This window comes from Coffea arabica, chromosome 10c (assembly GCF_036785885.1).
Source record: "Coffea arabica cultivar ET-39 chromosome 10c, Coffea Arabica ET-39 HiFi, whole genome shotgun sequence".
Lineage (NCBI taxonomy): Eukaryota > Viridiplantae > Streptophyta > Magnoliopsida > Gentianales > Rubiaceae > Coffea > Coffea arabica.
In genome coordinates this window covers 7,688,923-7,708,077 of record NC_092329.1, presented here as the reverse complement: position 1 = coordinate 7,708,077, position 19,155 = coordinate 7,688,923, and the positions used below count along the sequence as shown (strand labels likewise).

The window sequence follows — 19,155 nt, the reverse complement described above, 5'->3', positions numbered from 1 at the left end:
AGATTTTGCACCCAATGAGCCTGAAAAATTACAGACCAATCAGCCTGTGTAATGTGTTGTACAAGACCATTTCAAAGATCCTTGCTAACAGACTCAAACCAGTCCTCCACAAATGCATCAGTAAAAATCAATCCGCGTTCATTCCTGATAGACAAATTCTGGATAATGTGATTTTAGCTCAGGAATATATGCATTATTTCAAGAACAAAAGGCAAGGGCAAGAAGGGTATATGGCTATCAAGCAAGACATGACTAAAGCTTACGACAGAGTGGAATGACACTTTCTGAAGGCAATGATGCGGAAGATGGGTTTTTGTGAACAATGGATACACTAGATAGCAAGATGTATGGAGACTGTATCGTATTCCTTTAACTGCAATGGGGAAGTGAAAGGTTTTGTAAAACCTAGCAGGGGGATAAGACAAGGTGACCCTTTGTCACCTTACTTGTTTCTGATATGCTCTGAAGGCTTTTTTAACTTACTTCAAAGAGCTGCTGAAAACAAGAGACTAAAAGGAGTGAAAATTAGTAGGAGAGGCCCAAGCATCACTCATCTTTTCTTTACGGATGATTCACTCATTTTCTGTGGAGCGGATAAATAGCAAGCTGAGGAGCTTATGACTATCTTACAGGCTTATGAACAAGCTTCTGGTCAGTTGATTAACTTAGAGAAATCATCTGTCATCTTCAGTAAGAATGTGTCTATTACGCAGAAACAGGATGTATGTGGTAAACTTGGTGGTATGGAGGAAGTGAAACATGGGAGATACCTTGGTTTACCAATGGTCATATCAAGGTCAAAAGAACAAGTCTTTGGCTATATTAAGGAAAATATTAACAGGCGTCTAGAGAGCTGGAAGAATAGATTCTTAAGCCAAGCAGGAAAGGAAGTCATGCTCAAACTTGTTACTATGGCTGTGCCAATTTACGCGATGTCTTGCTTCAAATTGCCAAGGAAGTTATGTAAGGATCTCAGCTCAACTATGGCAAACTATTGGTGGGGAGAAGCCAATGGTAAAAACAAAATGCATTGGATTTCTTGGAAGAAAATGGCTCAGGAGAGAAAGGAAGGAGGATTGAATTTCAAAGATCTGGAAGCTTTTAACAAGGCTTTGCTTGGAAAGCAGATTTGGAGGTTTATCACCAAACCAAATCTACTTGTGAGTAGAGTCTTGAAAGCCAAATACTTCAGCAAGGAGTCCATTTTCACATGTAAAGTACCAAGCACTGCCTCGTGGTTCTGGAAGGGATTGATGAGTGTGAGAGATGTGTTGGAAGAAGGGGTACTGAGGAGAATAGGGAATGGGATTAGCACAAAGATATGGGAACATAAGTGGATTCCACAGGCCCCAAATGGCAAGCCATCAACAACTAAGCCACAAAATTGTAAGTTTGAAACAGTTCAGCAGCTCATCACTAACAAAAGATGGAACTCCAACCTGGTTTTCAGACTTTTCAATAAGTCGGATGCTATGATGATTCTTAGTATCCCAGTCAGGCTAGGGGGGAGAGAAGACTCACATTATTGGGGATACAATGAAGGAGGAGAATACACGGTGAGGTCTGGCTATAAGAGGTTTATGAAAGAGAGCTTAGGCAGTAGCAACTCTAAGAAAAAGGCTGGTACGAGCATGGAGGCAGGCAGTAACCAAAGTAAACAGATATGGAATGCATTATGGAGGCTTAATATCAAACACAAAATTAAATTGTTCATATGGAAATGTATCAGGGGTGCTCTCCCAGTCAGAGAGGCAATTTTCAAGTGAACTGGAGAAGGTGATCCAGTTTGTAAAGGCTGTGGAGAAGAACCTGAAACAATTGAACATACTTTTCTGCAATGTCCCATAGCAAAAGCCATCTGGAAAATAGCTCCAATAACTTGGGAGGGGGCTGATGATCAGATAGGAAACTTCCACAGATGGTGGAGTAGGATCACAGAGGCGAAGAATAGACAAGATGGAAGAAACCATATGGGGCTCACAGCTAATATACTTTGGCAAATTTGGAAGGACAGGAACAAAAGGGAGTTCGAGAACCAGGCAGGCTATAATCCGTGCAGTGTTATTCAAAAAGCACACATGGAATGGCTGGAGATTGTGGAATTAGATTCGAAGAAGGAGCCTCAGAGCACAACAGAAACAGTGGTACCAGTGGAAGTGGACAGTGTTGCACCAGAAAGCCACGAAGGGGTAAATCTGAGAGTGGCAATCAAAACCTCTAAGAGAAATGCAGTACTGGGAATTGGAGTTTCTGTGCGCAGAGTACCAAATGAGGCACAGGAAGTATGGGCCTTAAAAGACAGAAGCTTGGGTGACCACAATATTGATGAGGCTACAACAATCAAGCTAACTTTATGCAAAGCTTTGGACAGACAATGGAGTACCATCTCAGTACAAATTCGTAACAAAGGACTGCTGAAGCTACTCAAGCTTGGTAAAGCTTCGGACTGCAGAATGACAACACTGATTGAGGATATCCTTAGCTTAAAATCACTGTTTCGAATGTGCTCATTTTGTTTAGACAATGATGATGATAACATAGATTGTAATAGTGTTAGTTCTTATGCCCATGGCATTTTGTTGGATGAGGAATTCCTTGTTCCTCCGTGTTCTTGAACACATTGTGTATAGCTTTTCGGGCCTTTGCTCGATGTGTAAACATTTTTATTGATCAATGCAAGAGTACTATCGTTTCGAAAAAGAAAAAAAACTATGACAAAGTCAACCAAAGTCATAATATCAATCTGGAGCTTTTCATCTTCAAAATAAAATATTCTACATCTTTGTCCGAAATTTGACATGAATATGTTTTAGTTAATCATTTATTGGAAGTTAAAGTTACCACATAATGGCGTTTTTGTGTAGAAAGATTTTACTTTGACATAACATATTATTCAGAATATTTATCCAAAACTTGACTAAGAAAAATTGGCGGACTTGATAATTGTTGCTTTCATGGCTCCATCAGCAACATCAATTTGGTTTGAAATATTCCTACCCTTGACTTCCATAGATGGACATGATTCGGTCAAACTAGAGGATAAGTACAAAAACAATAGCAAAATAACTTAGAATGAAACCATGACATTGTATCGAGGCACTTGGATGGTTAGTTAGTTTGCTACATTTTTAAAAAAAAAATTTGGTAGAAGGTTCCCGTGCATAGTCAGCATGGTAGCCTCAGCGATTAAAAAAAAATAATTCTTGCCATGCTGACTGGGCACGGCAGGTATAGTTTTGTACAATACGTTTGTCAAACATATATTTGACGAACTTTTTTTTTTGGGTGTATATTCTGAGAAATTAGCCATTTTTAGTGGGAATAATTTCAAAAATCTCTCTTGAGGTTTGTGACTATTTTACTGATCTCCCTCTAAGTTTTAAAAATTGCACTAACTTCTCTTGAGATTTATTATCTTCTAATATTTTGGTTCAACCAATAATTAAAAAATGATATTAGAAGAGAGAAAATAATGATTCCACTATTGCCTCTCATCTACTAAATTGTTTAATTAATCTAATACCAGCCTAAACATTAAAGAAAACACTAGAATTTAGTGTTTATCATCAAAGATTAAATCACATATGACATGAGAAATAGTATATCATTCTATATATTTCACTTAATGTAAGATCAAAATTGATCTTTTCAGTTACAAATTCATTATCAAACATAATCAATAACAAATAATCAAAACAATCTGTAACTAAAATATTACAAAGAGTTAATTTTAATAATAATCTCAGCTACTAACCTTAATATGTTGAGAAGAATGTTTATAATATTAAAGTTTGTTCTTTGTAATATTTTAAATATTATAAGATAATTAATTGTAAGGGAGGTTGTGCAATTTTAAAAATATGGAATGAAAACCTCCCTGAGCTTTCTAAAATTATCGCATCTAAATTTCATAAAATTTGGCCTATTCAAGAGTTAAGAGTCCAACATAAAATCGTTTCATTGAAAATGTGCTCGCTTGACCCATACCGCAAATTGGTTCTTTGTGGGTCCCCCTTAGATTGCTTTAGGGCCGGTCTTTAATTAACTCCTGCGTTTGTTTAAATTAGGTGGGTGTGTGTGGGTTATTTATCGATTTAAAAAAAAAAAAAAAAGACCCGTACCATAAATTGGGTCCTCTACCGTACGGTCGATACAAACTACAAGCATGTGTGGCTGTAATTTTCAATTGCAATTTGCCGGAACAAATGTAGGTTGTCTGTGAGTATACAACCATACATACATTACCTGTATCACTAAAAATACAACCTCGAAGATTACACATTATTTTCACCTTATTTACACGATTTGAATTGTTTACATCATCAATACATTTTTCAATTATTTTTTTACCTCATATACATCACATCAAAAAAGTGCTACAGTATTTTTTTCATAAAAGCATCTCAAATAATTTACTATTCGAACACACTCAGATGAGCATGCCATAGCTAGTTACCCCAAAAAAAAAAAAACTGGCCATTACTAGGATCAATGGATCATAAGATTGAAGAAAAAAAACGTGCAAAGTATAGCATGGATTTCTCTTTTAGTAATGCTTAAAACACTAAAAGTTTTACCCAGAAAATTTATCTCCTTCGCATGATGTGTACTTGTTCTTTTGAAAAAACAAAAATGGCAAATCTTCCAATGTAAATGACTTCTTTCCCCAGACCAAGCAGGATTATATCTTTAGTCATATAACCTCTGAAAAGAACTGAAGAAGGCCAATAGGTTGCGTATTATTTCTTGAAATTACACTTGGAATTTTTACACTTGTTCTGTCAATTGAATTGGTCTTAATGAACTGATTTAATGGCAAGCTCATACGTTGTCACTGTAAATAGAAAAGAGTGTAAAGTAGCTGGTGGGAAATCTGATGAGTGTGAAGAATATAAAAAATGAAGCAATATCGTACAAACAAAGAGAACAATCACCATATTTCAAAAGAAATTGGAGGTTTGGTTCTGTCAACTTTTAATTGTGTCCTGGAAGTGAATTCGGTGTGATGCTTATATATAGAAATTAAATTTGGTACTTTTCATATAGGATTGGAGAACTACTTAACGATTATGAATTCGTATTTCTTCAGGCTTTTACTCTAATGAATTTCAATTATCTTTGGATGAGGTAATTAGAAGTGATGAAAATTATTTTTCAGTGTTTGTCAGTCGTTAAAGATCATGGTTACTAGAAGGGAATTTGGTTCTTTGGCTACGGGTTATTTTTTGATTTGTCCTCCTTCGTCCTTTTTATTTGAATCAAGTGAAGAACTAATTAGTGATAGAATTTTGGCCAGTAGCTAAAAAATGGATTACGGATGGAGTATGCGAATTGGCATCCAAACACAACAAAAGATGTACATTTAGGAGCCTTTGGATTTAAAACTCAAAAGTTTAAGCACCATTCCAAAAGAAATCCCATGTCATTTTATGATAGAAGTTAAACTAAGCTTCTTTATTTCCTAATTGTTCTAGTTTCCTTTAAATTCCAGAGTTGTTTGAAAACTAGTACTAGTTATTAGTTAGTTTCCTTTTTAAAGGCTTAGTCGGTGATTAGTATTAGTTTGAGTCCGAATCTAATTGAATAGTCAGTTTCCTATGTGTCGTTGGTTTCCTTGTTCGAGTCTCAGGGTGCATTTGATAAAACTGAAATTTGAAATTTGAAATCTAAATCCATTAAGTTATTAAATTATTAAGTATTAAATCTAATACATTTGAGTGCATATCACATTCATGATAAGTGAATAGTTTATCACTTAATTTTGGGAGCAAATTTTGTCTAGGAAATTCAGTGCCATTTAATTAATTCTGATGCTCAATTTTTTATTATCAAACGATATGAATATATTAAAATCCGACTTATTTCTTGATTCATTAGTTAGTTTGGATTTGTACATAATTAAGAAACTATTAGTCTATAAACGCTAGTTATAGCGCTGGGTTAAATTTTGAAGAGTCAAGTCGAGTCATAGAAGAGTTGATATTTGGAGAGTTGAATTGAGTATTGAAAAATAGATTTGAGAGAAAGTTTCATACTTGAGATTTGAGAGTTATCGTAAGCTAAAGACTACAACTTAATATTGTTATCATTGAGTTCTGGATTAATAAATTACTGAGTATTTATTCTCTTCCTCTTTTCACATATTTTTATATGTGTTAAAATTGGTTCTGCAAAGTGTATGCATGTTTTTTCGAGCCAACTACAATTTAGCAACTTCCCAAGTTGTTTCTTACATTATTTAGGTGTATAGCTGAATTCTACATTTGGATGCAACCTATGGAAGTCTGTTTCTGTTTGTATTATTATCATTTCTAAAGCACTAATGGAGCAATGAATGAAAGTTGGCTGATTACTGATTCATAGCAAATAGAAGACATATTATCCGTTGAGAAGGTAGAGCGCTTTCTCCTTTTTTGGACAAATGGCCTTGTTTTCCGTGAACACATTTCCCTATCACCTTTTTACGTCACATACATCAAATCGCTACAGTAATTTTTCATCAAAACATCCATGAAAAATGCAATCCAAACACAAAATTTTTTGGGGGTAAATCTTCAAAAGGGCTAGCAGTTAACGGGGTCAAGGTAAGGCGGGGTAAATTTCTTTGACATGGCAGGACATGCCATTTTCATACTCAACTGATTGGTTAATTACTCTAATAGCCCATATTCACCTAGATTCTCAATTTCATCTTTTTTTTGAAAAAAAAATGATTTGATGGACTTTTAAATGGCTTGCATTGGGTCCTATTTTTTGCTTTTACGGTGTTCTTAACATGATAACTAACTACTATCATTGCAATGAAGATAGACAGTACAATTACCTGTCTAGCAATTGTTTAAGACGTTAAATGTTCAAATTTTCTTCAACTTTCTCCGCTTCTGAAATTCCACTCATCTCCTATTGAAGGGAAAAAAAAACTTTAAGATGATAGATGTACATAACTTTTCAAGTTACATGTCATAAGTTTATTATTTTACAGCATATTAATAATGAATACTGTTTAAAACGTAGGTCATGTGTTTTTATAGAGCACATTCTAAAACTTCAAAACTTGGCCAAGAAGTCCTGCTCATAATTTGACCTTTCCAATCACCGACGTTTCCAACTGTTAGGGCTGCGGAAATACTATTGTTTGAGGAAGAAGAATACAGCATCCTTTATGAATCTGAATATGATGCTAATATTCTGCATTCAATAGGGAGCTATTCGCTTTATTAATCTGTTATACAAAGATCATTTTTACAATTCCCCAAACTACAACTATATAGCATCAATCACCGCCAAAGATCGAAAATCATTATCATGCGATATCCTACAATTAGATGTATGACATGAAAGATAAATAATTTAGCAAAAAATAATTTATTAGAATTTCAAAAAAAAATTGAAAAGAAAAGACCACAGACAGATAACTCATGTATACTCCTTCTGTATAAAGAAAATTCTACATATTAACTTTGTATACTAAGAAATCTTTCATTACCTTTTATATAGTGATGATTAATTTAAATACTTAATAACTATCACACATATTAAAAACAATAGACATACTATATCCCAGTTTATATATAAATTTAAAATTCACATTTTAATTTAAAGTATTAGCAAAACTCATAGTAACTAATAATAGTAACAATTACTAAAGTGTAACATCTATTGACATATAATGACAAGTACATAGTAAAATACCCTCTAATATAACACTTACAATATTCAACTTCATCTTCTTGACGTACAAAATTGCAAACCTTGTAGCCCATCTCCAATTTTTAGTTTAGTCTCTTTTTTCCTTCCCTACACCCTTCGCATCCCCAAATATCAAGTTCATGGTTCAAATCTTGAATATATGCAGTGAAAAGGATTCTAAGAACTCCTAATTTTTATTTAAATCTAGAGTTATTTATTAGTAACAGCTCAAAAAAATTGTTATTAAGATTGTCAAAAATATCAATACTACACAAAAAGGAAAAAAGTGCTCTTAGGACAAAGGAATATTGCTCGTATTTAATTTGTGTTTGGAAAGTTTAGAACAAGGCTGGCTAGTGTTGATTAAGCGTAACTGACCTGACCTTTTGAAACTCCCATCAATCAATGCTTTTGCAATAAAATAATGAACGTAAAAATCAAAAGTTAGTACAAAGTACAAAGTCGAAGTGTAATTCTTGTACTGCAAACTTGTGAGTTCCTTCTAATCCATAATCAATACTAATTCATAATGCGCCTACGATTAGTGGAAGGAAAACAAAGAATGCATGATTATGAAATGATGCAACCAAATTATCAAAAAAAAAAAAAAATGAAATGATGCAACCAAACTCAATATTCGAATGACCAAGAAGGACAAAAAATTTCGGTTAAAAGTTACACTATTAGTTTTGAATATAGGGCAATGACAATGGATTACACTCTACAATGGATCACACTCAATAGAGTATAATTCATATACTATATCATCACTTTGTTAACTTCTCTTTCATTATATTATCTTTCACTATAGATTGCACTCTACATAAAGAAATTAATCTTTTTTTAAGTTCAATATTTGGTTGGAATTGATATAGATAAATCCTATTTTATAAAATATATTTTTTTCAATCTACGTTTTTTTTCTCCTTTCTTTTGCATTCCTTAATGACCAGTACGAAAATAATAATTAGATTTCTTAATAATGATAACTGGCCAATTTCTATATTGTTTTGCCACTTTGATTATTGCAATTCTTTTCCTTCAATTATTTTTTTTTCCTGATTGTGGGTAATCAGTAAATTTATTTTGAAATATTGGATATTTTGATATTTGAGAGAAAAGGAGTTCTTTCGCCTCGAACTAGAGTATAATAGTGTGGGGCCACAATCAAATCACATATTTATTTTAATAATTCATAATACATATCCCATAAAATAAAATTTAAAGCTTTTCAAATCGTCAAATAGGACCCATAATTAGCCTATTATACGTGTAATAATTACGATACGCATCATGACTATTACACTTCACCTATACTCCCACTATGGGAGGGTATAATAATTAGGTGTAATAAAGGTATTACATCCTCTATGACACGCCATTGTGAATGCCGTTGTAATCTTATGAACTAAATTTAATGATACTGTTAGTATGTAGTAAATTGTATAAAACATGATAGTATCAGTACTTGTATGTTAGAGTTGGAGTTATGAATTATCTAAAAAACTCAAAAAAAATTTCCAAACTCGCTTGGCATTCCGTGTATAACCATAGCAACCTAAATTTGTACTGTCAATGTAGTCAAAGCCAATTTATTGGCAGGTCGCAATTTGCTATGGGATTGCTGTCCAATATCGGCACATTGCTGTCCAATGATGGTATCAGTACTTGTATGTTAGAGTTTAAGTTATGAATTATCTAAAAGCTCAAAAAAAAAAAATTCCCAAAAATGTTTGATTTATAATTCCAAATTCACTAACGTTTTTAGAAAACAATTGATTAAAAAATGACCAAAAAGTACCATGTTATATGGGTGACAAAAAATTCTTTGTGTCAACTTGATTGTGACAATCAAGCATGAGTGGTATTACTGGTGCAATGAAATGTAGAATATGTAAATGTAAATTTTTTTTTTGTTAGAAAAAGTTTTTTTTTAGCCCAAATATAAGTTTTGAACATCATACACTATCACGCTGTCAAAATGAAGATAAGATAGATCTAATTTTACTTCTATCTCTTCATTAAAAAGAATAACATGAATAATTGGAACTGATCAAATATAATATCTACAAATTGGTTTATTAAAATCTATTATTTTACAAAATAAATAAAATGAAAACATTCTAATAATATAATTTACATTCCAATTCAAATAACATTCAACATTCGAATGATTTAATTAACATTCTAATGGTTCAAATAACAGAAAACATAGAGAGGTCGCCATAGAAAAAGTTGTTGCTAAGATCCAAGTAGTTCAAGTGTGGATAGACCCCAAACATGATCAGTATCTCCGAGAGGTTTCCAGTGAGCTGGTTCCCACCGAAGGCAGCTTGACGCAAACTTGAGCAGTTCTTCAAGCCTCTAGGAATTGGACCTGTAAGCATGTTGTCATTTACAGTGAAGTTGCGAAGCACTCCACTTTGACATAGCTGATCGGGCAAGTGTCCAGAGAATTGATTTTCTCCCATGTTCAGATGAAGTAACTTTGTCAAGTTTCCAAGCTCTTGGGGAATAGGACCAGAAAGATGGTTCATGCGGAGATGCAAATACTGCAAGTTACTCAAGTTACCTAGTGTAGCAGGTACGGAACCACTAAGCAGATTATCGCTAATTCCTAGATCCTCGAGAAATTTCAGACTGCCCAACTCCTTGGGAATTGAACCAGAGAGTTGATTGTCATATAGGTGCAGGACAGTCAAACTGGCTAAATTACCTAGTGATGGTGGGATTGAGCCGCTTATACTGTTATTCAATAACCTCAGACTATGCAGTGATGTTAGATTCCCTGTCTCAGGAGGAATGAGACCAGTGAGTTTATTGCTGTAAAGATGCAAGACCTCTAGTTTGTTCAAGTTTCCAAAGGAGGGTGGAATAGGACCTGATAACTGGTTTCCGTTCAGGTAAATGTCAACAAGATTGTAAAGATGTCCTAATTCAGGAGGAATAGGGCCTGAAAGCAGATTGTCATTGAAATACAAATAAGTCAATTTTTTCAAATTGCCCAAGGAAGCAGGAATAGGGCCATCAAGATCGTTAGTGGCCAAAGCCAGATCACTTAGAGACCTTAATTGCCCCATCTCCTCAGGAATTGAGCCATTTAACTCATTCCCATTTAAATGAAGGGTTTGAAGATTTTTCAATCGTCCAATCTCACGTGGGATAGTATTTGAAAATAGATTGCGCTGCAAGTCAAGATACAAGAGCTTGGAGAGGTTACCTATCTGAGGTGGCATGCTCCCAGAAAGATCATTCAGGGTCAGATCAACATATTCAAGATTTGGGAGGGATGAAAACGGAAAGTTGTAGAGAGTACCATTGATACTTGAGTTTGTGAGGTTCAACCGGTTGACACTTCCATGAATGCAAGAGACACCATACCAAACGCAGGGGCTGGCGGTTTCTTTTCGAGAATGAGAAGAATTCGCAGCATTTGGCGGAAGATTCCATGAAGATAGCAGGGGATTACCCGGGTTCTGAAAACTTGCTTTCCATTTAAGAAGAGCCTCAGCTTCTTCAACAGAAGCTAATGCACTTCCCAGGCTGCAAAGGAATGCCGTTAGAACTATAATGATCATGGTTACTACGTTAATGTGTGAATTCAAGATGGCTCAAAGTGAACATTTGAATGGAAAAAATGAAAGTAGTCTTCTCATAAATTGTCCTTGTTTGTGTCACTTTCGGGGGGATCGGTAGAAAATGAAAGTTGTCACCAATGGGTAAACTTCGACTACGCGTGGACTTGATCGATCCTCTTAGTCTGTGTTTTAGTCAAAGACTGAGTAGACATAAACACGAGTACTTTAAATTTTTGTTTGGAAGTAGTGAGTTTCTCATAATTATTGTAGAATTGCCCTTTTTTTTGTGATGATAAGTAGGCATGTCTCACCAGTAGTATTATCTAATTTGGATTGCTATTTTTTGAAATTTTTATTAAAAAAATATATTGTGATGATTTGATGAATGTGAGGAAAAATAGTGATTAAGAAGACGTGTTCGTAAAAAACATAAAAAATTTTTAATAGAAAATTACAATCCAAACATCACCTAACACTTTTCCATAACTCAACTACTATTGTAAGATTTGGTGCCTTCAAAAACTTCAAATTCATAGCTGCTATAAATAGTTGTGTATTTTAAAAGATTTTGTCTCACATTAGAGAATCAAAGAGACTTCCAATCATTTGATAATGCTTAATTTCTTATTACACTTGTGGTGAGTTAAGACCTAGCGTGGACTCGTGCCACAAGAAGGAAGTGTAAACCGATGGGTTTGCACCCACAAATTTTTCCAACAACAGATACAATTTTGACTAGTATCACAAATTTTTCAACCATCCAATTACACGTGGGATGGTATTTGAAAATAATTATTGCCCTGCAAGTCAAGATACTTGAGTTTGTGAGGTTCAACCTGTTGACACTCCCATCAACGCAAGAAACACACTAGTACTATGACAAGCGCAGGGGCTGTCGATTTCTTATGGAATATTGGAAGAATTGACAGCATTTGGCAGTAGGATCCATGAAGTTAGCAATGGATTATTCAGGTTTTGCATCTAACTTCCCATTTAAAAAGTGCCTCACAGCTTCTTCAACAAAAGCCTAAGAACTTCCTAGGAAGCAGAAGAATGAGGTTAGAACTATGACGAATAAAAAAGCCTTCCAACTAGGAGCAGAAATCATGGTAACTTTTCGATGCTTGAACTCTAGATGGCTCAAAGTGAATATATCGAAGACGAACAAATTTACCATAGGCAATTGGCAGATAATAATGAAAGTTGCCACCAATTGGTTACATCATTTTTGCCCATAAAATAAGAGTAGACTTGATTGATCATTGGCTCCCAGTCAACGTACAAGTTTTGTAGCGTACGAGAAAATTGAGGATTATTTCATTCACTATTTCCCTGACAAAAAATTGCTGCACATGTAACAAAGTTTACCGTTCATGCGCGTTTACTTTCTATCTGGAAAACAACGAGTCCAACATGACTTCTTCAGTGTGAAAATGCCCAATTTTCTCATAACCTAATAAAACCGGGATCCGACTTCCTCAGGCAAGAATGAAAAGGAGTCCCAAAATAAAACAGAATACTCTTATACATACATGCATACACATATATGCCTGCATGCATGCATGCACATAATCATACGAAGTTCATTATCTCGCAGCTTCAATTACCCTGAACTTTGAAGATGAACAAAACTCTCCAGCGACCCTTTTTTTCTTTATTCTTGCTTATCAACGCAATTTTCCGTCGTCAGTTAGCTAACTAAAACTAAACATGTTCTGACATTCAAAAATACCTCTTTGACACCAAAATGTAGCCTACATTCTTCTGAAGTAAATTTCCAAGAATGTGGCCCACATTCTTCTAAAGTAAATTTTCTATGCATTAGTTTACGCAAGCACAGTAGTTCACATGATTAAAATTCTATTAGTTTGAACAAATGTTAAAAAGTAATATTAGATTAATACATATCAGAAGGATAAACACTTGCATGTTGCACGTTCTTCCCACCTAGTTTTGGCAAATGTGGTAAAAGCTAAATTTAAAACCAGCAGAAGCAATAGACCAAACGTCATCCTCCAAGTCCAGACTATGGTTTTATATGTCAAACTCCATCTAGCAAATTATCAACATTACTGGACCCTGGTTCCTGAATCAACTGCACCAGCTACACTTAATAAAGCAGGCGCTCGAACCATCTTCTAATTGATCACATCAAAGATTCTTCAACACAAAATTGAAATCAGCAAAAAGTGAAGGCTATTAGGTCAAGTGCAAACCATATTCGACTTGTAGCAACTTTGAGTTGATTAGTCTTACCAATCATGACAGGGTCAGAAATTTGTAAAGAAACTGAAGTTTGTCACCAGCAACAAAATAAAATAACCAACAGCAAGTAAAAACAGCATCAACAGCTGCTGCATCACACAAACAGCATCTACAGCTGCATCATAAAAACAGCAACAACAGCTGCTGCATCATACAAACAGCATCTACAGCTGCTGCATCATACAAACAGCATCAACAGCTGCTGCATCACACAAACAGCATCTACAGCTGCTGCATCATCTTGCCAATCAGCCACATTTACTCTTCACGAACACAACTATAGAAGGCCAGTAGAGGTCCATCATGAGTAAAAAATTGAGTAATAGTGGTCACATCAGTCAATATGTTCACCAAAATCGACAATTTACCAAATCCACACAAACCATAGTGCAGAAACTAGCATCAAACTAGATATAAAGAAAGCGCAAGTACAACGACGAAAAGAGCTAAACCTCATAACCAGTTCGGCCAATTAAGTTCTATCAAGGTCTACACATTCATAACATGAATATCAGAAATGGTCTCCTCAAGACAAGCGCTGCACCAAGCTTCACTCTGAAGATCCATGAGATGGTATCCTGCCCACTCAATCCTAAGAAGAGAGAGAGAGAGAGAGAGAGAGAGAGAGAGAGAGAGAGTTTAGATTCAAATCTTATTAATCCAAGTGAAAGTAAACAAGGTTTTGATCTCACATCAGCATCAGAGTGCGGAGATCGGCTTCGGGAATCAGCACGTCGACCACGCGGTGACAGACTTTTTGAGGTTGGTGAACGATCTTTCTGTTTAACTGCATCAGGACTTGCACCACGAGAAGGGGGGGTTCTGCGGGGAGATTGGCTCCTCCTAGGACTTGCACTGCGCCGAGCAGGGGAGGCACTGAGACATTTATAAAAAATCATTAGACCACAGCCAAAGCTCATAAAGCAAGAATTCATCCCTAAACGATGAATAATGAGCAACAAGAAAAGCACTACCTTCCATAAGACCGACTTCGACTGCGTCTATCATCATCATATCTGCCCCTTCCACGGTCTTTGTGGTAATCAGGGCTCCCACTGCGGCTTCTGCTTCGGTGACGATAATCTCTATCCCTGCCACGACGACCCTCACGATCCTTTCCTCTGCTTCTACTACGGCTTCTTCTATGATGATCCCTATCCTTGTAATCATCCCTGTACCTGAAAGGGTTCCAACAAGTCAGCAATTATTTGTAGGTTTCATATGCGAGAAAAGCAACATTCTTGAAAATCCAAGCTACAGATTCCAAAAATTTGAAAGCACAAGAAAACTTCAAAACATAAGAAAAGAAAGATAACAATAATAAATTGAAACGACAATAAAACTTGCAGTCCAGGACTAAAGAAGCACTGTATTTACCACTACACTAGCAGGTCTCTTATAAGACCCAGAATTCAATTATAAAGAGATTCAAACCCCAACTCTACTTGACAGTATTTTTGTGGACCAATCAATAACAATGAACAATGATAACTCTGTTCCCAGAAGAGCAATGTTAACCAGATCTGAAGGTTCCAGAATCACCAACAGAGTTCCAACTCAAGTATGCCATTACACCAACAAAACACAACTCACTATAACCATAAAGTCAATCTTTCTGCATGCTATGTCTCCTCAACTGTCAAGTAAATACAAGACAAGTTCCACAGTAAAACCCCATAATAAACAGACTAAATTAGATACCTTGGCCGAGGGCTGCGACTTCTTGACCTTCCTTTTGACTTGTAAACTGGTTCCATTATTTTTCCTTTGTGACTATTATCCAAAGCAAATGACAGTTGAAACTTAGTAGAAAACCTTAATATACATTCCAAAACATAGTAATCAAACCTAACTACTTTAATCTTATAGTCATTTTTTTAAGTGTCCTTGGACAACTAAGGGGAAAAAATATTCCAGGAAGCTACATTAAAATAATATGGCACAAGTTTAAAAAATAAAAACTTAGGGATAATCAAATCTCTCACATTCGTTCAGCATTTGGACCATATTTTGCGAATTGAACCATTATCTCCCTTCCATCAACAACTCTTCCTGAAATATTAACCAAACTCCATGATGAGAAAGCTTGAAGCAGAAAAGAATTTCAAACCAGAAGATAAACCCAAAGCATACTTAAGCAGGTCAAAATCTTTATGATACACAACTCACCATCAAGCTTTTCAACTGCCTTCTGTGCTTCATCCTGGTACTTGTATCGCACAAAAGCAAATCCTCTTGAATCACCAGTCCTAACAATCACACCCACAATTTATCATATGAATACTATGCACATGCACACACACCATAAGGCGGCAAAAATAGCCATTCAATGAAAATATGTATCAAAACAAACTGGTTTTATTTTTCCCGTGGGAAGTCCAGGTTTTTTGCCTTTTTATTTGTAACCTAAATTTCGACAAAATACAATAGGACTATCATATTTAAACAGATTAAACATTGGGATAAACTTCCAGATTGGATTAAACTTCTCCAAATTTTGCTACAAGTTCTTCCAACACACACAAAACTGAAAAACAAAACCTACAAATTTAAATGCGCGAATACTCTATCTAGAGGTGGAACGCTCAGCATACAAGCATATTTCCAATCCTAACTAGTAATATTTGCTCAAAAAAGAATAAAGCCCAGAACTCGATAAAAGTTCCGAAGTATCGAAACCCTGTTTCTACAACTCATCAAAAGACGAAAACTTATACATTTATGCACATAAATTAATGCTCCGAATCCAGCTGAGTATGAATACAGCCAGAAAAAGAGAGAATACCTGCGGTCGCGGGGGATGAACACGTCAACGACTTTGCCATACTTATCGAAGAGCGGGAACAAATCATCGGCGGTGGTACCTAAAAAATCATAGAAACAATACTAATCGGAAGAAAAAAGAAAAAAATCTTAACAAGAAAAAAAAGAACAGATTTTTGGGTGTAATTACGGAAAGTGATGTTAAGGACGAGGAGAGAATAGGTATCTCTGATGTCCGGAGGGCCCGATCTCCCGAAGTGCGACATTTTTTCAGTCTGAATTGAGAGTGTGTGACTGTGTGAGAGAGAAACTGATGAAGAAGAAGAGGCGAAGGGCGCAAGAGGTGCTAGGGCTTGGGAATTTGAGGAGCTGACGAGTGGATGGAGTAACGAGGGTATTGATTGATTTGACGAATGTACCCTTGGACACTGGAGTTAATTACTAGTTATACCGCTTGATTATTGTTCGTTTGTTCTAGAATGTTTACTGGACTATTGGCCTGTTTGGAACCTGGAGTTTTTTAGGAGTTTGTCTAGTGTACCGTAGAAGTTTTTGAAAAAATTTTGTTGAAGTTTTTGTAAGGTGAAATTTTTTTTTTCCTTTTCTTTTTTTTTCTTTCTCCTTCTCTTTCTCTTCTTTTTCTTTTTCTTTTTCTTTCTTTTTCTTTTCTTTTCTCTCTTCTTCTTCCTTCTCCCTCCCTCATTACCTCTGTCTTCCCAGTTCCCAGCAGCCATGGCCCTACCATTTTTTTTCTTTTCTTTCTTTTGCTCTTTCTTTTTCTTTTTCTTTCTTTCTTTCCTTTTTCTTTTCTTTCCTTTCTTCTTATTCTTCTTCTTCCTTCCTTCCCCCTCCCTCTTCCCTCGCAGTACCAGACGAACCAGCAGCCCCTCTCTCCAAATTTTTTTTTCTTTTTCTCTTCCCCTCTTCTCCCTCTCTGTTCCCCTCTCCCCCTCTACTCCCCTTCACCATCTCCCTCTCCCTCCCGAAGCAGAGAACCAGCAGCCATGGCACCTACAAATTTTTTTTTGTTGCTTTTTCTCTCCCCCTCTTCTCCATCTCCCTCTCCCATTCTCCTCCCCTTTCCTACTCCCCTCCCCTTCCCCCTCCCCTTTTGCCCAATCCGGTCGTTCGACCAGATCGCAGATGCGATATGGTACCGTGCGATCAGATCGCAGCTAAGGAAGCGGGAGAGTGGCCAGGGAGGGGAGGGGAAGGGGGAGAGGGAGAGGGAGAAGGAAAAAAAAAGGGGGTAGGCCGGCGGCGAAAACAACGGCGGAGGTGGTGATGGCCGGCGGCGGAGGGGTGGCCGGCGATGAAGGTGTGGTGGATAGGGATGGGGGAGAAAGAAGAAGAAAAGAGGAAGTTTTTTGTGTATTAGATATTTTGAAGTGTGTAGGTTAAAAAATTTGATAAATTTTTTTGGGTTCCTGTAGTTAAAGTTGTTAAAAAACTAGTAGCTAAAAAATTTGGCCAAAAAACTCGGTTCCAGACAGGCCCTATATGTTTTCAGATTCGCATCGTAAATCGACTCGGCCAAACTCAGAGTTCAGAGGCAATGAGTTCGACCACCGAATAATGTCATGAATATGTCATATATATATATATATATATATATATATATATATATATATATATATATATATTGTAAGTTAAATTTACAAAATATAACCAAAGAATTCAATCATCCAAATTTATATCCAATTCACCAAATTCATCTAAATTCACAAAATTTATAAAATAGAAATCCCATACATACTCAATCCTTGATAAATAGCAATCCAAATAAGGCAATAAGTTCATGTTCAATTCTTGATAAATATCAATCCAAATAAAAGCAGCATGTTCAATTTCTAAATCAAAGAGCTATCTAAGCCATACTTCATCTTCATTTTCATTATCTCCAATTTCATAACTTTTCAAGTACATATCATCCTCATTATCAAGTTGCACAATAATATTTGTGTCTTTCTTACCCAAATCTCATTTAAACACTCATAAATAAAAAATTTAAAAATTTCATGCCAGATTCTGTTCTACGTTTATGATCTGATTTGGATGTTGGATTTGGTCAAAAGTACGTAGCCGGAGGCCCGGAACATGACAAAATGGGATTAAATTAAACTGCCGCTGGCATCCTCCCTTTATTTTCATCAAAGCAAAAGCCCCCAACATTTTTTAAGAACAAGAATGATCTTCAGAGCACTCTTACTAAAGAGACATAGCTATCACTAGACGTGACATGAGAAATCCATTGTATATCACCCATTTCAAACACCAAGTCCATCAGATTTTTGGGGAGAAAATGATCACTATGGGTGTATAAGAACGAAAATGCGACATTATGTAGTTAAGAAACATAAAAAGATTCCCATCAGAAATTAAAGTTTGCCATGGGGGTGTTTCATCAAAATGATGACATGCATAACCAAAGCCAAAAAAAAAAAAAGGTATGATGGGTTGGATGATATCTGAAATAGTTTACTATTAAGTTTCTAATTTGACTTTTCTTGGAACATTTTATTATGGCACCAACTAGGTACAATACAATTGCAAGGCTCCAAAATAAAATATACACCTCTAATTACGCGACCCAAAATCCAATGACTATAAGATTATCAGTAGCGACAAAGAAAGCATCAAAGCATGAAAGCAATAGCCCCTTCATTCACTTGAGATATATAGCATATACCTTCCTTGCAAGGCGCGATGTAAATTGCAATCCATTTTTTGTTATTTGTATTTTTATCATTTGCTTTATTATGCAATCTAATAAATAAAAAACATATGATTAAAATGATAGTGAAAATGTAATTAACGAAAATAGAAGTGCCATCTCTCTAAAAATGGATAATAAAAACCA

The 19,155-nt window shown here is 35.6% G+C and overlaps 2 protein-coding genes across 5 annotated transcripts; one reads left to right on the top strand and one right to left on the bottom strand.

Moving 5' to 3' along the window:
- The first annotated feature begins 617 nt into the window (after window positions 1-617).
- Window positions 618-2,615, top strand: LOC113715059 (uncharacterized). Its single transcript, XM_027239211.2, has 2 exons — window positions 618-1,653; window positions 1,849-2,615. The coding sequence occupies exons 1-2, from the start codon at window positions 618-620 to the stop codon at window positions 2,613-2,615; spliced, it is 1,803 nt and encodes a 600-aa protein (XP_027095012.2).
- A 10,492-nt stretch (window positions 2,616-13,107) lies between these two features.
- On the bottom strand, window positions 13,108-16,707 carry LOC113714510 (uncharacterized). Of its 4 annotated transcripts, XR_011822374.1 has the most exons (10): window positions 16,486-16,674; window positions 16,318-16,396; window positions 15,702-15,781; window positions 15,518-15,584; window positions 15,234-15,305; window positions 14,507-14,710; window positions 14,225-14,408; window positions 13,985-14,124; window positions 13,524-13,809; window positions 13,108-13,427 (listed from the first exon to the last, which is right to left on the bottom strand). XR_011822374.1 is itself a non-coding variant. In XM_072068948.1 (8 exons), the coding sequence occupies exons 1-8, from the start codon at window positions 16,559-16,561 to the stop codon at window positions 14,119-14,121; spliced, it is 768 nt and encodes a 255-aa protein (XP_071925049.1). In that variant the 5' UTR covers window positions 16,562-16,707; the 3' UTR covers window positions 13,837-14,118. The 4 variants fall into 4 exon arrangements, 2 of the variants coding, with proteins under 2 accessions (XP_071925049.1, XP_071925048.1); XR_011822375.1 differs by lacking the exons at window positions 13,108-13,427; window positions 15,234-15,305 and having other exon boundaries at window positions 13,627-13,809; XM_072068948.1 differs by lacking the exons at window positions 13,108-13,427; window positions 13,524-13,809 and having other exon boundaries at window positions 13,837-14,124; window positions 16,486-16,707.
- Between the last annotated feature and the right edge of the window lie 2,448 nt (window positions 16,708-19,155).

Coding starts and splice junctions, on each gene's coding strand:
- LOC113714510 (XM_072068948.1), bottom strand. CDS start 16,561: ATGTCGCACTTCGGGAGATCGGGCCCTCCGGACATCAGAGATACCTAT. Junction 14,711..15,233: donor AGTCGCAGCCCTCGGCCAAG/GTATCTAATTTA, acceptor GAACCCTTTCAG/GTACAGGGATGATTACAAGG. Junction 14,409..14,506: donor CGAAGTCGGTCTTATGGAAG/GTAGTGCTTTTC, acceptor TAAATGTCTCAG/TGCCTCCCCTGCTCGGCGCA.
- LOC113715059 (XM_027239211.2), top strand. CDS start 618: ATGACTATCTTACAGGCTTATGAACAAGCTTCTGGTCAGTTGATTAAC. Junction 1,654..1,848: donor GGAGGCAGGCAGTAACCAAA/GTAAACAGATAT, acceptor AATGTCCCATAG/CAAAAGCCATCTGGAAAATA.